We start from the raw sequence: 24623 nt of genomic DNA, 5'->3' as shown, positions 1-24623 counted from the left end.
AGCTGATCCATGCTTTTTGCATAAAAACAAACATCTGTAACAGCACAAATGCTCACACATATTGTACACGCTCCGCCATGATATTACTACTCTTAACTTTCGTTAAGTAACACCCACAGATGATGGCGTAAACTTGTGGAAACGCACGTCGGTTCTCTACAGAACACCAAGGTTCTGAGAAACCTGAACAGAACCGGTTCAAGAACCATGGTGCTTTTGGTGGAAAAGGGGTAACTGTGAGCACTGATATGGTTTCTCTCCAGTGTGAATGCGATGGTGTAATTTGAGATTACTCTTTGTATTAAAACTGGAGATGCATGAGTACCGATACTGGTATCGGGTATTTGCCAGATACCGCGCTCATTAACTTGTACTCGTACTCGCAAACGAGGCTCCGATACTAAATATCCGATACCGTGTGCCTAAAACTCGGCTCTCGATCACCAAGTGTGAACTATCCAGCAACTCGATCTGACCGGCTCGCCGAGCGCTTGGCTGGGAATGAGTGACATGTCGAACAGCCAATGAGAACGCAGGATACGGTGTGAGGGGAAACGCAGGAGAGGAGTGTAAACAGGTGGGACAGGGGGATAATATAGTTTATATCAGAATACACCAGCACACACACACATTTTACAGTATTTCTGACCTGATCGTTCTCTACAAAACATAACAACAAATCACCAACATTGCAAAAATATTTATTAACCTCTAACTCACTACAGAACAATCCATGCTATTCGTGTTGCCAAATCCACTCAGATTCATTTATTTTTCCTCCTTAATTTCATCACATCAGCGCACAAACACTGATCACTCGCTACTTGTTGACATGCATTTCTGGACGTGGTATCATTAAACTTCTCGTCACTTTTCACGTGTTTTTGTTTAAAAAAAAACGGTATTTGTGAGACCGTTGGTTTCTGTTCAGTGCGTGTACTCAAAGGAACAAATAAACTTTTCCATTGCACTCATTTACTCTAAAAACTACACTATTCCATAATGCTCCAGATTGCATAATTCTAAAAAGGTATCGGTATCGGCAAGAACAAAAATACATGTACTTGTACTCGGTTGGGAAAAAATAGTATTGATGCATCCCTAATTAAAACTCTTTCCACACTGTGACCACTGGGATGGTTTCTCTCCAGTGTGAATGCGCTGGTGTCTTTTCAGACCACTCTGTGTATTAAAACTCTTTCCACACTGTGAGCACTGATACGGTTTCTCTCCAGTGTGAATGCGCTGGTGTAATTTGAGATTACTCTGTATGTTAAAACTCTTTCCACACTGTGAGCACCAATACAGTTTCACTCCAGTAAGAATGCGCTGGTGTATTTTGAGATTACTTTGTGTAATAAAACTCTTCTCACACTGTGAGCACTGATACGGTTTCTCTCCAGTGTGAATGCGCTGGTGTATTTTAAGATTACCCTGTTGATTAAAACCCTTACACACTGTGAGCACGGATACGGTTTCTCTCCAGTGTGAACGCGCTGGTGTGTTTTGAGATTACTTTGTGTAATAAAACTCTTCCCACACTGTGAGCACTAATACGGTTTCTCTCCAGTGTGAACGCGCTGGTGTATTTTGAGTTTACTCTGTTCATTAAAACTCTTTCCACACTGTGAGCACTGATACGGTTTCTCTCCAGTGTGAATGCGCTGGTGTGTTTTGAGATTACTTTGTGTAATAAAACTCTTTCCACACTGTGAGCACTGATACGGTTTCTCTCCAGTGTGAACGCGCTGGTGTACTTTAAGCTCTCTCTGTAATAAAACTCTTTCCACACTGTGAGCACTGATACGGTTTCTATCCAGTGTGAACGCGCTGGTGTTTATTGAGATTACTTTGTGTAATAAAACTCTTCCCACACTGTGAGCACTGATACGGTTTCTCTCCAGTGTGAACGTGCTGGTGTACTTTAAGCTCACTCTTTGTAATAAAACTCTTTCCACACTGTGAGCACTGATACGGTTTCTCTGCAGTGTGAACACGCTGGTGTCTTTTCAGAGTACTCTGTCTATTAAAACTCTTTCCACACTGTGAGCACTGATACGGTTTCTCTCCAGTGTGAATGTGCTGGTGTATTTTGAGATTACCCTGTTGATTAAAACTCTTCCCACACTGTGAGCACTGATACGGTTTCTCTCCAGTGTGAATGCGCTGGTGTATTTTGAGAATACCCTGTTGATTAAAACTCTTCCCACACTGTGAACACTGATACGGTTTCTCTCCAGTGTGAATGCGCTGGTGTATTTTGAGCTTACTCTGTTCATTAAAACTCTTTCCACACTGATACTCTTTCCACACTCTTTCCGCACTGATACGGTTTCTATCCAGTGTGAACGCGCTGGTGTTTATTGAGATTACTTTGTGTAATAAAACTCTTCCCACACTGTGAGCACTGATACGGTTTCTCTCCAGTGTGAACGTGCTGGTGTACTTTAAGCTCACTCTTTGTAATAAAACTCTTTCCACACTGTGAGCACTGATACGGTTTCTCTGCAGTGTGAACACGCTGGTGTCTTTTCAGAGTACTCTGTCTATTAAAACTCTTTCCACACTGTGAGCACTGATACGGTTTCTCTCCAGTGTGAATGTGCTGGTGTATTTTGAGATTACCCTGTTGATTAAAACTCTTCCCACACTGTGAGCACTGATACGGTTTCTCTCCAGTGTGAATGCGCTGGTGTATTTTGAGAATACCCTGTTGATTAAAACTCTTCCCACACTGTGAACACTGATACGGTTTCTCTCCAGTGTGAATGCGCTGGTGTATTTTGAGCTTACTCTGTTCATTAAAACTCTTTCCACACTGATACTCTTTCCACACTCTTTCCGCACTGATACGGTTTCTATCCAGTGTGAACGCGCTGGTGTTTATTGAGATTACTTTGTGTAATAAAACTCTTCCCACACTGTGAGCACTGATACGGTTTCTCTCCAGTGTGAACGTGCTGGTGTACTTTAAGCTCACTCTTTGTAATAAAACTCTTTCCACACTGTGAGCACTGATACGGTTTCTCTGCAGTGTGAACACGCTGGTGTCTTTTCAGAGTACTCTGTCTATTAAAACTCTTTCCACACTGTGAGCACTGATACGGTTTCTCTCCAGTGTGAATGTGCTGGTGTATTTTGAGATTACCCTGTTGATTAAAACTCTTCCCACACTGTGAGCACTGATACGGTTTCTCTCCAGTGTGAATGCGCTGGTGTATTTTGAGAATACCCTGTTGATTAAAACTCTTCCCACACTGTGAACACTGATACGGTTTCTCTCCAGTGTGAATGCGCTGGTGTATTTTGAGCTTACTCTGTTCATTAAAACTCTTTCCACACTGATACTCTTTCCACACTCTTTCCGCACTGATACGGTTTCTATCCAGTGTGAACGCGCTGGTGTTTATTGAGATTACTTTGTGTAATAAAACTCTTCCCACACTGTGAGCACTGATACGGTTTCTCTCCAGTGTGAACGTGCTGGTGTACTTTAAGCTCACTCTTTGTAATAAAACTCTTTCCACACTGTGAGCACTGATACGGTTTCTCTGCAGTGTGAACACGCTGGTGTCTTTTCAGAGTACTCTGTCTATTAAAACTCTTTCCACACTGTGAGCACTGATACGGTTTCTCTCCAGTGTGAATGTGCTGGTGTATTTTGAGATTACCCTGTTGATTAAAACTCTTCCCACACTGTGAGCACTGATACGGTTTCTCTCCAGTGTGAATGCGCTGGTGTATTTTAAGCTCACTCTTTCTATTAAAACTCTTTCCACACTGTGAACACTGATACGATTTCTCTCCAGTGTGAATGCGCTGGTGTATTTTAAGCTCACTCTTTGTATTAAAACTCTTGCCACACTGTGAACACTGATACGGTTTCTCTCCAGTGTGAATGCGCTGGTGTATTTTAAGATTACCCTGTGTAATAAAACTCTTCCCACACTGTGAGCACTGATATGGTTTCTCTCCAGTGTGAATGCGCTGGTGTATTTTGAGCTTACTCTGTTCATTAAAACTCTTTCCACACTGTGAGCACTGATACGGTTTCTCTCCTGTGTAAATGCGCTGGTGTATTTTGAGCTTACTCTGTTCATTAAAACTCTTTCCACACTGTGAGCACTGATACGGTTTCTCTCCAGTGTGAATGCGCTGGTGTATTTTGAGCTTACTCTGTTCATTAAAACTCTTTCCACACTGTGAGCACTGATACGGTTTCTCTCCTGTGTAAATGCGCTGGTGTATTTTGAGATGACTCAGGCACCTGAAGCTCTTCCCACACTGTGAGCAGACGTTTCCTTCTTCCTGTGTGGGACTGAGAGATGTGTTAATGCTGACAGTACCAGAGGACGTTTGCTGATTACTGGAGCTTCTGGTGGGCGTCAGATCCTCATGTTCAGTCTTAATCTTCACCAGAGTCTCATATTTATCATGGTTGCAGCTCTTGATGTGATTGTGGAGCTGATTTTGGGTTGTAAAGGAACGTGGACACGAGGAGCAGCAGAAATCCTTGTTCAGTTCTGAAGCAGAAAAAATTCAAATACATTTATAACATTATAATTAATCAAATACATTTATAACATTATAAATAATCTAATACATTTATAACATTATAAATAATCATATACATTTATAACATTATAAATAATCAAATACATGTATAACATTATAAATAATCAAATACATTTATAACATTATAAATAATCAAATACATTTATAACATTATAAATAATCATATACATTTATAAAATTATAAATAATAAAAAAAACTTATAACATTATAAATAATCAAATACATTTATAACACTATAAATAATCAAATACATTTATAACATTATAAATAATCAAATACATTTATAACATTATAAATAATAAAAAAAACTTATAACATTATAAATAATCAAATACATTTATAACACTATAAATAATCAAATACATTTATAACATTATAATTAATCAAATACATTTATAACATTATAAATAATCTAATACATTTATAACATTATAATTAATCAAATACATTTATAACATTATAAATAATCTAATACATTTATAACATTATAAATAATCAAATACATGTATAACATTATAAATAATCAAATACATTTATAACATTATAAATAATCAAATACATTTATAACATTATAAATAATCATATACATTTATAAAATTATAAATAATAAAAAAAACTTATAACATTATAAATAATCAAATACATTTATAACACTATAAATAATCAAATACATTTATAACATTATAAATAATCAAATACATTTATAACATTATAAATAAAAAAAAAAACTTATAACATTATAAATAATCAAATACATTTATAACACTATAAATAATCAAATACATTTATAACATTAAAAATAATCAAATACATTTATACCATTATAAAAAAAACATTTATAACATTATAAATAATAAAAAAAAACATTTATAAAATTATAAATAATGAAAAAAAACATTTATAAAATTATAAATAATAAAATACATTTATTAAATTATAAATAATAAAATACATTTATAACATTACAAATAATCAAATACATTTATAACATTACAAATAATAAAATACATTTAAAACATTATAAATAATAATAAAAACATTTATAACATTATAAATAATAAAAAAAAACATTTATAAAATTATAAATAATAAAAAAAAACATTTATAAAATTATAAATAATAAAATACATTTATTAAATTATAAATAATAAAATACATTTATAACATTACAAATTATCAAATACATTTATAACATTACAAATAATAAAATACATTTATAACATTATAAATAACCAAATACATTTATAACATTATAAATAACCAAATACATTTATAACATTATAAATAATAAAATACATTTATAACATTACAAATAATCAAATACATTTATACCATTACAAAAAAAAAAATACATTTATAACATTATAAATAACCAAATACATTTATAACATTATAAATAACCAAATAAATTTAAAACATTATAAATAATAAATACATTTATAACATTATAAATAATCAAATACATTTATAACATTATACATAATCAAATACATTTATAACATTATAAATAATAAATACATTTATAACATTATAAATAATCAAAAACATTTATAACATTATACATAATCAAATACATTTATAACATTATAAATAATCAAATACATTTATAACATTATAAATAACAAATACATTTATAACATTATAAATAATCAAATACATTTATAACATTATAAATAATCTAATACATTTATAACATTATAAATAATCAAATACATTTATAACATTATAAATAATCATATACATTTATAACATTATAAATAATCAAATACATTTATAACATTATAAATAATCAAATACATTTATAACATTATAAATAATCAAATACATTTATACCATTATAAAAAAAACATTTATAACATCATAAATAATAAAAAAAACATTTATAACATTATAAATAATAAAAAAAAAACATTTATAAAATTATAAATAATAAAATACATTTATTAAATTATAAATAATAAAATACATTTATAACATTACAAATAATCAAATACATTTATAACATTAAAAATAATCAAATACATTTATAACATTATAAATAACCAAATACATTTATAACATTATAAATAATCAAATACATTTATAACATTACAAATAATAAAATACATTTATAACATTACAAAAAATAAAATACATTTATAACATTATAAATAACCAAATACATTTATAACATTATACATAATCAAATACATTTATAACATTATAAATAATAAATACATTTATAACATTATACATAATCAAATACATTTATAACATTATAAATAATCAAATACATTTATAACATTATACATAATCAAATACATTTAACATTATAAATAACCAAATACATTTATAACATTATAAATAATCAAATACATTTATAACATTATACATAATCAAATACATTTATAACATTATAAATAATAAATAAATTTATAACATTATAAATAATCAAATACATTTAAAACATTATAAATAACCAAATAAATTTATAACATTATAAATAATAAAATACATTTATAACATTATACATAATCAAATACATTTATAACATTATAAATAATAAATACATTTATAACATTATACATAATCAAATACATTTATAACATTATAAAAAATCAAATACATTTATAACATTATACATAATCAAATACATTTAACATTATAAATAACCAAATACATTTATAACATTATAAATAATCAAAAACATTCATAACATTATAAATAACAAAATACATTTATAACATTATAAATAACCAAATACATTTATAACATTATAAATAATAAAAAATACATTTATAACATTATAAATAATAAATACATTTATAACATTATAAATAATCAAAAACATTTATAACATTATAAATAACAAATACATTTATAACATTATAAATAATCAAATACATTTATAACATTATAAATAATCAAATACATTTATAACATTATAAATAACAAATACATTTATAACATTATAAATAATCAAATACATTTATAACATTATAAATAATCTAATACATTTATAACATTATAAATAATCATATACATTTATAACATTATAAATAATCAAATACATTTATAACATTATAAATAATCAAATACATTTATAACATTATAAATAATCAAATACATTTATACCATTATAAAAAAAACATTTATAACATCATAAATAATAAAAAAAACATTTATAACATTATAAATAATAAAAAAAGCATTTATAACATTATAAATAATAAAATACACTTATAACATTATAAATAATAAAAAAACAATCATAACATTATAAATAATAAAATACATTTATAACATTATAAATTATAAAAAAAGCATTTATAACATTATAAATAATAAAATACATTTATAACATTATAAATAATAAAACATTTTTTTATAACATTATAAATAATAAAATACATTTATAACATTATAAATAACCAAATACATTTATAACATTATAAATAATAAAATACATTTATAACATTATAAATAACCAAATACATTTATAACATTTTAAATAACCAAATACATTTATAACATTATAAATAATCAAATACATTTATAACATTATAAATAATCAAATACATTTATAACATTATAAATAATCAAAAACATTTATAACATTTTAAATAACCAAATACATTTATAACATTATAAATAATCAAATACATTTATAACATTATAAATAATCAAATACATTTATAACATTATAAATAATCAAAAACATTTATAACATTTTAAATAACCAAATACATTTATAACATTATAAATAATCAAATACATTTATAACATTATAAATAATCAAATACATTTATAACATTATAAATAATCAAATACATTTATAACATTATAAATAACCAAATACATTTATAACATTTTAAATAACCAAATACATTTATAACATTATAAATAACCAAATACATTTATAACATTTTAAATAACCAAATACATTTATAACATTATAAATAATCAAATACATTTATAACATTATAAATAATCAAATACATTTATAACATTATAAATAATCATATACATTTATAACATTATAAATAATAAAAAAAACATGTATAACATTATAAAAATAAAAAATAAAACATTTATAACATTATAAATAATTAAAAAAAACATTTATAACATTATAAATAATAAAATACATTTATAACATTATAAATAATTAAAAAAAACATTTATAACATTATAAATAATAAAATACATTTATAACATTATATATAATAAATACTGTTAGTAATTGTTAAACTGAGATCTGATGCTAAAGTCCTGTAACGTGATTCATCCTGCATTCATCATTTCCTGCTCACACTGATCTGCATGAGCACAATACAAGCTTTCACTGTATGATGCTTCATCCCAGGTTCCTCTGATTCTATTCAATCCAAATCTTATTTTACTCAAGATAAAAAATATCTTACTGAGTTCATCTTTATCTTCAGGTTCTTCCTTCTTCACAGGCTTCATCTGGAAACCTCCACACTGTTGGTCCTCTGGGGTGAGGTGTTCCTCAGAGGTGACGTGTTCCACAGGGATTAAAGATCCTTCACCTGAAATGTCTTTGTTTTGTGAAAGAAGAAAAATAAGTTTGTTATTGTTGGTAGTAACGACCGACTTCTTTATTAAGCACTTAAGTTAGAACTAACAGACACGTACTTCTATACTATCTGTCAAAAACACGACCTATAAACCTTTGTTCAAACAGGGTTTCAGCTGATTTAATAATAATAACAATACAACCGCAATTCAGAAAAAGTTGGGACAGTATGGAAAAAGCTAATAATAATATAAACACAGACTTTGACTTTTATTTGATGTCAGACAGGATGGAGCAGAGATGTTTCATCTTTTATCTGTTCAAATTCATTTCATTTATTAATAAACATCCATTCCTGCGTTTCAGGCCTGCAACACTTTCTAAAAAAAGGAGGAGAGTTAAGATCTGGATGGAAGGTGCAGACTCATCTCTCCAGGACCATCAGCACAAACAATCACGTATATATTGAATATATCAGCTTATATACTCGACTTTATTTCTTCTCATTCATTACCCAATCATTCAGCCACTTGTATTCACCCGGCATTACTCTGTAATTATATACTAGTGTAAACACGGTACAGTCAGCATGATCTGTTTAATCTTCTTTATCTTCTGTCTCCTCATTTCACTCACCTGCTCACTTATGCACTAAATATACTAAAATATTACAAGAAATTCAGACACGACCAAATTAGGAGAAATGATTTTGCTCAAGTCTTACTGAGTTCATCTTTATCTTCAGGTTCTTCTTTCTTCACAGGCTTCATCTGGAAACCTCCACACTGTTGATCCTCTGAGAAGAGCAGTTCCACAGAAGCCACAAGTTCTGCAGGGATTAAAGTGACTTCACCTGAAATTCATCAATATGAGAAGAAGAATCTCAACAACTGGAGGAAACTGAAGGTTGTGGGTTTGGTTCCTAATAGGGATGTCCCGATCCGATCTCACAGATCGGGATCGGGGCCGATCAAGGCATTTTTAACTGATTGGAAATCGGCTTTAGTAATGTCGATCATAACCCGATCTTTTGTCCATGCATGTCCGCTGTGTGGAAATACTTTAAATTGGAAAGTGAAACAAGTCCAACAGCGGTGTAATGTCTGTAATGCGAGCGTTTCACGAGGCGGTGGGAGCAGAGCTGCGTTCATTACTGTAGAATTTTACTGTTTATATGGTGTGTGAGTCGAGGATTACTCCGGTTTACAAAACAATAACTTTTAATCCGAGTATGAAAACTTCAGGACCAGAACATACAGCTTTTACCAGTTTACGTGTTACAAGACTGAACAACATCTCAGTATCAAGCTCTCTGATTGGCTTAGTTATGTAACCGAGCGTCGTAGTGATGCACTCGCTTAATAAAGAAATTAAATACACGGTATATTCACTAATTGTCGGGAGCAAAACACTTTGTTAACTTATTCTGTTCCGAATAGCGGACAGCCAGAGCCGAGCACGCTATCCCATGCACTATGGAAGCCCCAAAGGGTCAAAACACACTCACTTTGCGTAGAAACGTCCATCAATCCATTGTCACAATACAAGCACTTTAGGAACTGGCTTTCCTTCATAACAAAAGAGTGACTTTCCGTTTTATTTTGGTATTCAGGTTTTACTGTAATGCTGTTAAGTAACTTATTTGTTTTTTTATATTCAAGTTAAGCTGCTACACCACTTGTGAGTGGAGATTTTTGTTCATTTTTAGTGTATCACTGCATTAAACAGAATTATGTTCTTTGAATATAAAGTTCAAAGTGAAACTGTAATTATCTCACTTCATTTTTACTACAATGCTGCACTAGGTTTGTTTACTTTTATTTTGTAAAAGAACATTAAGCAATAGTTTGGATGCAGGCAATTTTTTCCCTACAGCACTGCAGAGCTATTCAGTTGTTAAACATGTACATTGGATTAATTGGAATAACTGTAATGTACTTGAAGTGTGCACCGTGTAAACAGTGTTATCTAGTTCTTATCTAGACAATATCTAGAAAATACAAGTATCGGTTTGATAATCGGTATCGGATCGGGATCAAAATTAAAGATCGGGATCAAGAACAAAAAAACGTGATCGGGACATTCCTAGTTCCTAATCATAAATAAATCCTAGTTACATTAAAACTTAAATCGAGACTGGAGTGTAGCAGCTGTACTGTACTACTGTACTGTACTACACTAAACTGTACCATACTGTACTGTATAATACTGTACTGTACCACACTGTCTGGTGAAAAAGTGGCATCATGCTCTATATTTACTTACAGAAAAAATCATCATCATCATCATCATCATCATCATCATCATCATCCTCCTTTTGTATTATTTTATTCTGGAATTCTTCATGTTGTAGATCCACAGGGGTGACGTCTCCCTCTTCTGCTGACTGCATTATTAAAGATCTAATAGACAGACAGACAGACTATTCAACTATAAACAAATTTCAACTGTAAACAAAGTTCAACTGTAAACAAAGTTCAACTATAAACAAAGTTCAACTATAAACAAAGTTTAAAAATATCACGTGTTTATATAGAACTGTGAGATTTAATCATGAAGAAACTCAATCAGTTCCGCTCAATTGATTCATTTTGCTGGATCGGTTCAATGAATCGGTTCATCAGTACTGAATCATATGTGATGCTAACAGTTAGCGGAGCAGCTAAAAGTTTGTGTGTTTAAATAAAACTGAAGTTAAATCTCCTCAAATCCTCACAGTGATGTTTTATTATGAACTCTAGTTTTATTATTAATTAGAATGTGGTTATAATTAAATATAAGGGTTATAATTAAATACATATTTTACTTACAGATGAGGCTCTACAGTACAAACACAGCAGCTTCTTGTTCTTCTTATGATGTTTAATGGCGGTTGGCAGAACAACTTAAGACGCACCAGCGTCACCAACTGGACTGGAGTTGAACAGCAGCTTAGCAGTAAAACATCTCCATTAGCACATCTGTATTAGTGGTGTGCGATACTGAAAAATTTCATATCGATCCGATACCAAGTAAATACAGGGCCAGTATCGCCGATATCGATCCGATACTGATACTTTGTACTTACTTTCATGTAGGGTAGAGCAGTGTATCATGATTTATGAGGTGAATGTATCATCAATTTGCTTTGACTAATAAATGATTTTGTGTTTATTAGTTCATCATGTGCAGTAAAAACCCACTACAGTTTATAGGTGAATAAAAAGTAATTTTATTAATGTAATAAACTTTAATGAAGTCTGGGGTTTTTGTTAAGAAACAATTATATAATAAGAAACATAATTCCCCCTCTCATAGTACACTCTGACTTTTTGTAAAATAAAGTACAGAAAAAGTTCCGGGAGTCTCCAGCATATACATAGCGGCTTCCTCATTCCCGCAAGTCAGATAAAATCTCCTGGAATCTACAACGAGCGGCCAAGAACGACACACACGCACACACACACATGAAGGAGACACAGACTTTTTTTACTACGACTGCGTATTAAATCTGTTATCTGATATACAATCTAGCGCACTGTGTAGGGAACATAAATCAATTGTCTAATATACTGTCTAGTGCACTAAGTAGGGAACATAAATCTATGATCAAAAATACAATCTAGTGCACTCTGTAGGGAACATAATTAATTATGTAATACAGTATCTAGTGAACTGTGTAGGGAAAATAAACCAATTGTCTAATTCACTATCTAGTGCACTACGTAGTGCACTATGTAAGGAACATAAATCCGTTATCTGATATACAATTTAGTGCACTATGTAGGGAACATAAATTCATATCTAAAATACTATCTACGTAGTGCACTATGTAGGGAAGCGACTCCTTCAGCTTCCAATTTCTTGGATTGCTGAGTACTATCAACTTAGTGAATCGACTCTTTCGAGTCTATTCCTGTCCTTCGACTTAAAGAATCGGATTAAAGAATCGACTCAAAGAATCATTTGATTCATTTGAACGCGCAGACTCACTCGCTCTCCCGCTGTGAGCTTCTCAAACTAGAGGTGGGTGATACCGGGAATTTTGGTATCGATCCGATACCAAGTAAATGCAGGGCCAGTATCGCCGATATCGATACCGATACTTTTTAATATTTAAGCTTCATAGATCCAAAGGATCCAAAAGACCTAGGATAGAATTTCGCCAAACATTGTACGTGACAACAAAATACTTTATTATCACAATCAACATTTTTGTTTAGAAACAATGGAACAGTAACAAAACAAAGTTTGCCTTAACATTAGGACAATAAATCTTTTTTGAGGTAGAAAAGGAGAAACCACAATACAAAATAAAAATAAAAATTCTCCCCTCACTAGACATCTTTTCTAGTTCTTTCTTTCTTTGTTTCTTTTTTCAAATAGAATTGTTCTTAGGAAAAACAATAAAAAAGAAGGAATTTTCTTCCTTTCAGTGCAATTCTGTTTTTTCTTAAATAAACAGTGTAAAAAAATATCACTCAACACAACTTAAAACAAAATGTCCTGAGGTAGAGGGCTGACAAACCACAATACAACAAAATTAACACACCACAACAAATACTGTAAACAGTTTCAAACTTGTTCTGTTTTTCAAGTCGAACAATACAATAAAATAATACAAAGAATAAGGAATTTCTTCCCTTCAGTGCACTTCTGGCTTTAAACAAAATAAAAACAATAAGTGAAAAATAAATAAAGAAGGTATAAATAAAGAAAGAATACAGCTACACTGTGGGCCCTCCCCCCGTTGAGAACAAAGGATTAGAGATTTTTATTTAAGAACAGTATCATGTCTCTCTCCGTACTGTGACGTGTCGACTCGAGGAGAGCGCTGAGTGGGCGGGTCAGGCTGAGCCTACCTGCATGTCTGTTTGGCTGGCGCCGCTGAGCCACGTGACGGTGCAACAACAAAAGACGACACAGCGCAGCGCTACTCTTACAGACAGAGAGTAGACTTTGATGAATCCGCGAGCGCAGCAGTCAGCTTGAGTATCGATCTTTTTACACGAGTATTGCTCAATATCAATACCAGCGTTGGTATCGATATTATCGATATTTGGATCGATCCGCCCACCTCTATCTCAAACTGAACTCCGTCTTTCTGCACATGAGGAAGAAATCTATGTAGAGATCTCAAATAACATGAACCTGAAGGTATGAACTTACATTGTAGAAAAGAAAACAAGCCAGTAGCAGCAGTGTGCACATTAAACCATTTACAGAAGGGTCATTAAGTTTGGCTAATTGAAATAATGGCATGTTTCTGACTAGAATGAGAGGGGCAGTAAAAAGATCTCACACTTGTCAGAGACAATGTTTGAAGCCCAGGTTAATAGGACCTGTTAGTTAGAGAAGGATCACTTGTTTGTTAGTTTAAGTCCAAAAGCAGGTGTGGCCCGTACGGGGATCGAACCCGCGACCTTGGCGTTATTAGCACCACGCTCTAACCAACTGAGCTAACCGGCCTGTTCATCTGTACTTTCTTTAGATCTTTGTACATAATTCTACACTAACCCCATTCAAGCAGCTGAAACGCACTTTAATAATACTAAGAGGTTTTGTAGGTTCTTCTATGTGTGAACTATCTAAACTATATTTCTTAAAGTTCTTGACTGAGCTTAATGCCACCAACCAGTGACTGGAGCAGATACGACTCAGGTCCTGCACACAGTAAGTAGTGCTGATACACAGTACCAGCCTGCACACCAGAAGGGCTCCAAACATCAAGTTTTCACCAGGGCCGGAGTTGGGCCCCTTTTTCAGACCGGGAGTTTCATGAACAAACCCGGCCCACTTTTTCCACGGAGGAAAATTTTGAATAAATAAAACAGCAGCTAGCTCTTACAATGACTTTTTATTGGGTATAAGTTCAGGTGTATGTTGGTAAGTTAACAGAAAACACTTCACATAAACAAGTTTAATTCAAATTTAAATCAGATAAAGATTTAAAAGGTAAAAATGTGATAAAGATGAAAAAAGTATTTACATTTGTACAGGAGCAATAAGTTGAAATAAAAATTAAAATTGCATTTGTCTTTTCAACAGAGAGGTGCTCTATTGTTAGGTTTACACTAAACTCTTAAGTAGCTTCACTATTTAGTGGCTACCTAAAGCATCAAAAGCCTCCTAAGCAGTGCACTTTATTAATAACGGTGTCATTGTCTATAGACATGAGACATTGCTTATCTGCTGCTCTGAGGCTAAAAAACATTTCATTAAGGGTTAGCCTGTTTTGCTGAATAACATAACATGCTTGAAGTTTTTTTTTTCTTTTTTTTTTCTTTTCTTTTTAACACTTTGGCCTATAATATGATGGTGTAAAATTGATAGTGATTTAGGCTATTTGTCTTCATTTGTTAAAATAAATTAGGCTATCGTGCTGACATCTTTCTGAATGTCTGAACAATTTAACATATATCATGTATATTCTCTATGTTATATTTTACATTACAGATAACTATCTTAGTTTAAATAACTCTGTTAGACTATCCTCTACCTGTCCCTTCAGTACCCAGACAGCACAATACGTAGGTGAAGCATCGGTAAAACACCGCCGTGTAGGAAATTCATCGCGTTCTATTTTTAGACGTAGGATATTGGGAGGCAAAACGTGGAAGTGTCGCTTTTTGCTTTCCTATGCAACGTGCATCGGCTGAAGATCGGAACATCGCGTTTTCAGCTCCACTGTCGCATCAGGGTCACATGGAGCCGTGGTCAGAGAAGCCCGCTTGGGACTGAAAGATCACCGGTTCTAGTCATCAGACTGTATCAACGATTTTAAAGGAGCAGAGATGTACATGCAGGAAAAGTAAAGCCAAATATTACCCATAAGAAAAAGATATTTTACTGATACTATCGTCAACAATAAATATAAACTCAGGACACACGAAATTCACTGTTGGTTTTGGACAGAAAATGAAATTGCTATATTAGATTTATATGCACTGCCCCCTGGTTCCATGAACTATAGCTACTGTATAGAAATCTGAATCTGTAACTGGTCATATTGTGTACACTGCCAACCCTGGTTACTATAACAACCACTGTATCAGAGAATGTAATGTGGCCTTTCATTAAAAAAATAAATCAATGTCAGGTGTAAAATGATAACCAGACAGTAGCAACATTTACAGTCACAAACAAATCAGGTTGGTTTACTGCAATGGTAGTTTGAAATGCAGTGGCATTAATAAAAATATTGTTTCAACAAGAACACAAAAAGCTCAATAAGAGCATTTTCCACACCTTTAACTGTATACACAGGTGTAAAATATGTAATTTTTAAGATATAAAATATTCTTTGCCAGCCCATTACAGCTTCACATAGTGCCCAGCTCACTCTCTTCCTGCCAGCAGCAACAGAATTTCTGTTATCCATCAATGAACATTTAAAGGAAATGGTATCCTACACCTAACACCAAAGATTGCTGTGGCCATTTATGATCTGATAAGCAAAACATAATTTATCATGTAATGTTGAGCATTTAGCAGTTTGCAATAAAATAAATCCTTCAGCTAATAATTAAGGTTGCTGTGGCTGTTTATGATCCAATCAGCAACACTTGCTTCATTTGTACATTAGGCTTATTAATGCTGGCAAATTTTCTCTTCTGATTTACAAAAAATGAATTTGTAGAAATGCTTCAGCTGATGCCAAGTAGCCTTTATTACATGGAAACTTGCAGAAAATATAAAAATATTATAAGGTCAACATCATACAACAGATAAAAATTGAGTTTAATGTGCATATAACAATATAGAACATGATGTAACCTTAAAAATAGTGAGCCTGCATGAGATTACAGCCACCTGTAATATAGTTTCAGTTCAGAGTTGACTGAATAAAATATTTATCGATTTAAACACATTTACGAATGATGGTAGAACCAATCATGTTAAAATACAACATAAATTGAACTTGAGTTGCATATGTTCAATTCCCAGGATCCATGGCTGAAGTGCCATGGGCACCGGGGATGGCTGCCCGACACACTGGGTGTGTGTTGACTGGTGCACTGGTGTGTGCGTGTTCACTGCCACAGATGGGTTAAATGCGGAAGACATTATTTTATAGTCAATGCGAAATCTGACCGGGAGCCAGTGCAGTGTGCATAAGACAGGGGTGATGTGTTCATATTTTCTGGTTCTAGTAAGGATTCTGGCTGCTGCATTCTGGACTAACTGCAGTTTGTTTATACACCTACTGGAACAACCAGACAAAAGGGATTACAATAATCCAACCTAGAGGTAACAAAAGCATGGACAAGTATTTCTGCGTCATGTAGTGACATCATAGCTTAGCAAGGTTTCTAAGATGACAGAAGGCTATCCTGGTGGTGATAGCTACATGAGCTTCAAAAGAAAAACTGGAATTAATAATCACACCAAGGTCTATAACAGCTGTACATGGTGTAACTGAAATACCATCCAGAGTTACTATGTAATCAGAAAGTTTACTTCTAGCTGCCTGTGGTCCTAATATTTTTTATTATATCATTTAGTAAAAGAAAATTGTTCAACATCCAGAGTCTAAACTGGTGTCTCTCATCTGGATGTGCTGACACATAGAACTGTGTATCATCAGCATAACAGTGAAAGCTGATACCATGTTTAAGAATAATATTAACCAGAGGTAGCATATCTATACATACAGTGTATCACAAAAGTGAGTACACCCTTCACATTTCTGCAGATATTTAAGTATATCTTTTCATGGGACAACACTGACAAAATGACACTTTGACACAATGAAAAGTAGTCTGTGTGCAGCTTATATAACAGTGTAAATTTATTCTTCCCTCAAAATAACTCAATATACAGCCATTAATGTCTAAACCACCGGCAACAAAAGTGAGTACACCCCTTAGTGAAAGTTCCTGAAGTGTCAATATTTTGTGTGGCCACCATTATTTCCCAGAACTGCCTTAACTCTCCTGGGCATGGAGTTTACCAGAGCTTCACAGGTTGCCACTGGAATGCTTTTCCACTCCTCCATGACGACATCACGGAGCTGGCGGATATTCGAGACTTTGCGCTCCTCCACCTTCCGCTTGAGGATGCCCCAAAGATGTTCTATTGGGTTTAGGTCTGGAGACATGCTTGGCCAGTCCATCACCTTTACCCTCAGCCTCTTCAATAAAGCAGTGGTCGTCTTAGAGGTGTGTTTGGGGTCATTATCATGCTGGAACACTGCCCTGCGACCCAGTTTCCGGAGGGAGGGAATCATGCTCTGCTTCAGTATTTCACAGTACATATTGGAGTTCATGTGTCCCTCAATGAAATGTAACTCCCCAACACCTGCTGCACTCATGCAGCCCCAGACCATGGCATTCCCACCACCATGCTTGACTGTAGGCATGACACACTTATCTTTGTACTCCTCACCTGATTGCCACCACACATGCTTGAGACCATCTGAACCAAACAAATTAATCTTGGTCTCATCAGACCATAGGACATGGTTGCAGTAATCCATGTCCTTTGTTGACATGTCTTCAGCAAACTGTTTGAGGGCTTTCTTGTGTAGAGACTTCAGAAGAAGCTTCCTTCTGGGGTGACAGCCATGCAGACCAATTTGATGTAGTGTGCGGCGTATGGTCTGAGCACTGACAGGCTGACCCCCCACCTTTTCAATCTCTGCAGCAATGCTGACAGCACTCCTGCGCCTATCTTTCAAAGACAGCAGTTGGATGTGACGCTGAGCACGTGAACTCAGCTTCTTTGGACGACCAACGCGAGGTCTGTTCTGAATGGACCCTGCTCTTTTAAAATGCTGGATGATCTTGGCCACTGTGCTGCAGCTCAGTTTCAGGGTGTTGGCAATCTTCTTGTAGCCTTGGCCATCTTCATGTAGCGCAACAATTCGTCTTTTAAGATCCTCAGAGGGTTCTTTGCCATGAGGTGCCATGTTGGAACTTTCAGTGACCAGTATGAGAGAGTGTGAGAGCTGTACTACTAAATTGAACACACCTGCTCCCTATGCACACCTGGGACCTAGTAACACTAACAAGTCACATGACATTTTGGAGGGAAAATGACAAGCAGTGCTCAATTTGGACATTTAGGGGTGTAGTCTCTTAGGGGTGTACTCACTTTTGTTGCTGGTGGTTTAGACATTAATGGCTGTATATTGAGGGAAGAATAAATTTACACTGTTATATAAGCTGCACACAGACTACTTTTCATTGTGTCAAAGTGTCATTTTGTCAGTGTTGTCCCATGAAAAGATATACTTAAATATCTGCAGAAATGTGAGGGGTGTACTCACTTTTGTGATACACTGTACATAGATGGGCCTAAAACAGAACCTTGTGGAACACCAAACTTAACCTTACTGTGCATAGAATATTCACCATTTACATCTACAAACTGATAACGGTCACTCAAATAGGCTGTTCCCTAAACTCCAACAATATTTTCTAGCCTATAAAGGAGATCAATGGTGTCAAAAGCTGCACTTAAGTCAAGCAGTACAAGCAGGGAGACACAACCCTGATCAGAGGCCAGTAACAGGTCATTCACAACTTTAACCAGCGCTGTCTCTGTGCTATGATGAGGCCTAAACCCTGACTGACAAATGTTATTTCTATGCAGGTATGAACATAGCTGCTGTGCTACAACCTTTTCTAGGATTTTGGAGATGAAGGGGAGGGTTGATATCGGTCTGTAATTAGACAACTGGCAGGGGTCTAGGTTAGGTTTTTTGCCAGAGGTTTGATAACTGCTTTAAATGATTTAGGGACATAGCCAGTACTAAGAGATGAATTGATCTTTTTTAAAAGAGTTGTATCTGTTTTAGGAAAGTTGTGGGTACGGGATCTAGTATACATGTTGTCGATTTTGATCAAGAAATTAGTGAAATTAACTTGGTCTCACGGAGAGGGTTAAAAGACTCTAAACGCTGATCTGATGTAACTATACTGACATCTAGTTGGTTTGTCATCAGATTGCTCAGGTTTAGATTAATAGTATTAATTTTGTGCCATATGTTTTCAACTTCATCACTGAAAAAATTCATAAAGTTGTCGCTGCTAAATACTGATGGTGTGGATGCTTCTGTAGTGGTGGTCTTCCTAGTTAGTTTTGCTACAGTATTAAATGTAGGATTAGTTTTGTTTTCTTCTAGCGAGGAGAAATATTTTGCTCTAGCAGCACTAAGAGCTTTTCTATAATTTAGGAGACTCTCCTAAGTTTGACTCTGTTCTAAGACAGTCATTCTGCTGTTCACTCAAGGGGAGGCTGCTACAGGAAGCCAGGGAAGGGTACACAGCAGGGAAGTGATGTGTTTGAACTTTTGAAGGTTGAAGACAACTTAAGCTGCTGCTCCATAAGATGATGTCCGTTGTACATGCTGAGATTCGAGCCAAAACCTGTGTCAAAAGGAAGAAAAGAAAGAATAAGTTGAGTGTTGTTAAGCAAAACAATGGTAGACAAAGCCAAGTGAAGAAAACATCACCAAATTAGGTTATGACGAACACTGCCATATTGTTATTGCTGTACTGTCCTGCTGCAGTGGCATCAGATCTGTTTTTTTTTTTTACAAAATATATACACAACAAATGAGTGTTTCAGCTAAAATAGCTCAATAGATCAAGTTACAGAAGACAGTATATTTGCTGTACACATTACATAATAACCAAACATTAAGTGGTTTAGTTCCTTAAACATCACATGTACTGCATGCAGCACCTCAGATTGATCTTTCAGGCAGTCCTTTACGCCAAACTTGTTTTTAGTAGGGTTGAACTAATAGAAAAACTAAAATTAGGGCAATAATCTTTGAAAAGCAATACAGCAGTGTATTCTGATAGTCAGTCAGACATTTTCTCATCTGCTTAGTCCGTCAGAGTGGTGGTTTGTCCGGAGCCCACCCGGAATCACTCAGCACAAAGCAGGAATACATATACCACATACCACACACACACACACCGAGGGGCAATTACGTGTATCCAATAAGCCTACCCTTTGTGTTTTTCAGGAGCAGGGAGGGAACCAGAGCACCTGGCGAAAACCCACACAGACACAGGGAGAAGCTCCAAACTCCTCAAAGACAGATGCTGAAGCGAGACTCGCCTGTATAGTTTTTCAATTCTAGCAATATCTTTAAGTCATATATTTGACACATAAAACATTAAGTCTGGTAATACCTATAAACTGTGATTGCCTGTCATTATTTTCACATTTGTTTAATTCTGTTTTGTGAAAATAATAAATATTAAAATATAAAATATCACTCCAACGGGTCACATTTTTTACCCCAGTGGTGGAGCATGGAGTGATGCACATTCAAAGGGTAAAATATTTAAAGCATAAGACTGAATATCTGTGCATTAACACATCTTAGTGAATTATCCCATACTAAATTAGTCAATTTAGGGAACATTAACAAATAAGGCTAGTATACTGAATAAAGTATGCAACACATTAACCACAAACAGCCTATTTATTATGCTGTAGGCATTGTGATTCTCTTGACTATCACCTTATGTTGCAACTCATCTGATTTTAAATTAATAACAAAGGAAAAAGAAAAAGTTAGTGAGACTGAAAATACAAGGCGAGTTAAACGTCTTAAACAATTTATCATAATAGGTTTTATGGGAAGCTCATGCTCAGTACAAAAATATTGTACTACCGTATAAAAGTAAAATTTAAAAAATAAAAAAGTTACTCTTTTACTATATTAAATGTAAGTTATACTTAAGCAATCTTGATGGTGTATATTAATAACCTACTGTAGGAGCACTGGGTGCTGCATGGTGAAGGAGCAGTGATGCCACAGTGATGCTACAGAGTGCCAAGTGGACCATGGCTAGATTAAAATTCAACATTTGCTGGGGCTGCAATTTCATTCAAGGTCAACACCCATTCCATTTCAAGTTATGTCAATCCATTTACCTTCAGTTTTAGAAAACCAAAAACCTCTGTGAACACACCAGGCCCAGTTCGAACACCCTGCATCCATCTTTGCAGGGCTCTTATTCTTGGTAGAGGAACCCTGCACTACCTGCAGGGTCTTGTAACCTGTTGGACCAGCAGCAAAGTGATTGATCTATTTCGTCCCTTTTGTGTTTAGTCTGACTAATGCCTCAATTTGGTCATTTTGAAAAAGTGGTCTTTAAATGATTTGTCCCCAATTCACTTTGTTTGAGAGCAGCATTATCGTTCTTTATTATTTTAGTGCTGCTTTTGCTTTTTTTCTTGTCTATATTTTTTTCACAGATCCCAATGACCTTTACCTATTCCTTACTTTAAGTAAATCAAACTTTAAGCTTCCCAGTGCTGTGGTTTTTGTTTGTAAAAAGTGCAAATGCAGTGTTTGAATAGGATTACCTCATTTTTGTTGGTGTAATCTCTGGTAATGTTAAGATGTGTGTCAGTCACTCTGAGCGACAGGAGCATCTCCAGGCAGCACAACAAACCATGGTGGAGAGCGACAGGAGCATCTCCAGGCAGCACAACAAACCATGGTGGAGACTATATGCAGGACAACGCAGAGGAAAGAGCACAGACAAACTGTTTAAGTTCATGAGACATTCATTTAATGAATTTATGATGAATGGTAAATAAGTGCATAGTAAAAACAAGGACAAGGCACATGTGTGTGTGTGCACAGATATATAAATGTGTTTTAATGTGTCATGTCCTGTCTAGACATGTGGCGTTTGAATGTTTCCTTTTTAATAGCAGATTTCTGCACCTGCAAGTCAATTTTGGCTTCTTCTCCTTCTGTTGTATTTAAAAGTCAAAGTTTACACTAGTCAGTAAGTTAAGATTACACAGACCCTCAGTATATCAATAAAAATTAGGATATGACTTCTTTTGACAACCATACCAAGTTTAAGAACATAAAGGTGCACTCACACTAGGCGCTGTTGCCTTGTAAAATACCAGAGAATGATTGTACTCCCTTTTCCCCTGTGCACACTGCTATGTTCTGGGCCCGAGCACACTTGTGTCTTCACTATGCAACTGTTTTGTTGGAGAAAGGTATGTTTGCTACGACAGCATATTAGGGCCACTGCTAAATACATGAATAAATACATACATTCATACATGGATAAATGCTCTTTAACCAAGGTAACTCTTTTCTTTAAAAAAATGCATACTGATGTAACTATGTAAACATGTTGATGTGCTATATAAATATTGTTAATCAATGTATTTATTAACTATTGATTACCAAAACTCACTGTTTTGTCTGTGTATAGAGTCCACATGAATCTATTGACCACCAAGCGTACTGAACTGCCTTCGATGCGTCTCACTCAACACATCTATGCTTGCAGGCTTGTCACGTGTCACTTTGTTCCCTAATTTTGGTTCAACTGCAAATACATATGACCAGTATAAAAGCAAACCAGGACCCAATGTATTTGTTTCGTGTTAAATATAGCGTCATCCCCTGTAGCAAGTAAAAGTTTCTCCTCCTGATCAAATGCAATGAAGCATACCTTGGTCTAGCTGCTCTAAATCCTACATATACACCTAATAGGGACAAAAGTATTTGGACACCTACATATTACACCTACAGGAGAATTCATGACATCCCACTGTGAAGGCTTTCTACAAGATTTGAGTGTGTCTGTGGGAATTATTGTCCATTCATCCATAAGAGCATTTGTGAGGTCAGGAAGTGATGGACAAGAAGACATGGCTCACAATCTCCATTCTCCATTTCCCCCCAAAGGTGTTCGATGGGGTTGTGGTCAGAGCTCTGTGTGGACCGATCACGTTCTTCCAGACCAAACTCACCCAACCGTGCCTTTATGAACCTTTCTTTGTACACTGGGACACAGTCATGTACAAACAGAAAAGAGCCTTCTCCAAACAGTTCCCACAAAGTTGAAACCAAATAACTGTCCAAAATGACTTGGTGTAATGAAGCATTAAGAATTATCATTCCCAGGCCTAGACCAAGCCCTGAAAAACCCCATAACATTATCCCTCCTCCACCAAACTGGGTCGACACTGTGCACTCATTCTCCTGGCATTCACTAGGTGTTTGATTTTATATACCTGTGGCAATGGGACTGAACAAACCCCCTAAATTTAGTGATTAAGAAGTGTGTCCCAATACTTTTGTCCATATAGTGTATAAAATCAAGCACTTAGTGAATGCCCATACAGAGCTCTGACCTCAACCCCCTCAAACACTGCTGGGATAAACTAGAATGAAGATTGTGAGCCAGGTCCTCTCATCCAACATCACTGTCTGATCTCACAGATGCTATATGAACTGATACATTTCCCACAGACACACTCTTGTAGAAAGCCTTCCCAGAAGAATGGGAGCTGTTATAGCTGCAGAGGGGAACAGACTATATATAAATGTCTATGGATTTAGAATGGGGTGTTATAAAAGAATACTTTTGTCCATACAGTGTAGCTGATGATATTTACTAGACTGAACACCCTGAGGAGGGCGGCGGGAAAGTGTGAAAGTGACTGCACGCGCTCGCAGTCTCGCGCAGTTTGAGGGTATAAAAAGCCGTTTTTAACCCTCAGTTCGTTATTTCTGGCTTTAAGGAGTTTACCAGAGCAGAG

At 34.4% G+C, this 24623-nt stretch overlaps 1 protein-coding gene and 1 non-coding gene across 2 annotated transcripts in view; both read right to left on the bottom strand.

Moving 5' to 3' along the window:
* Window positions 1-3277: 3277 nt before the first annotated feature.
* LOC134326042 (zinc finger protein 300-like) overlaps window positions 3278-24623 on the bottom strand; it is a gene marked incomplete at its 5' end in the record, with an annotated part of 52454 nt that continues 31108 nt past the window's right edge. Inside the window, one exon of the mRNA XM_063008250.1 lies at window positions 3278-4301. Coding sequence (XP_062864320.1) covers window positions 3382-4301 — 920 coding nt within the window. The remainder of the gene's footprint in view (window positions 4302-24623) is intronic.
* On the bottom strand, window positions 14470-14543 carry trnai-aau (transfer RNA isoleucine (anticodon AAU)). Its single transcript has one exon. It is a non-coding gene; the product is annotated as a tRNA-Ile (tRNA).

Source organism: Trichomycterus rosablanca, chromosome 14 (assembly GCF_030014385.1).
Source record: "Trichomycterus rosablanca isolate fTriRos1 chromosome 14, fTriRos1.hap1, whole genome shotgun sequence".
Lineage (NCBI taxonomy): Eukaryota > Metazoa > Chordata > Actinopteri > Siluriformes > Trichomycteridae > Trichomycterus > Trichomycterus rosablanca.
This window is presented reverse-complemented; position numbering and strand designations above follow the sequence as displayed.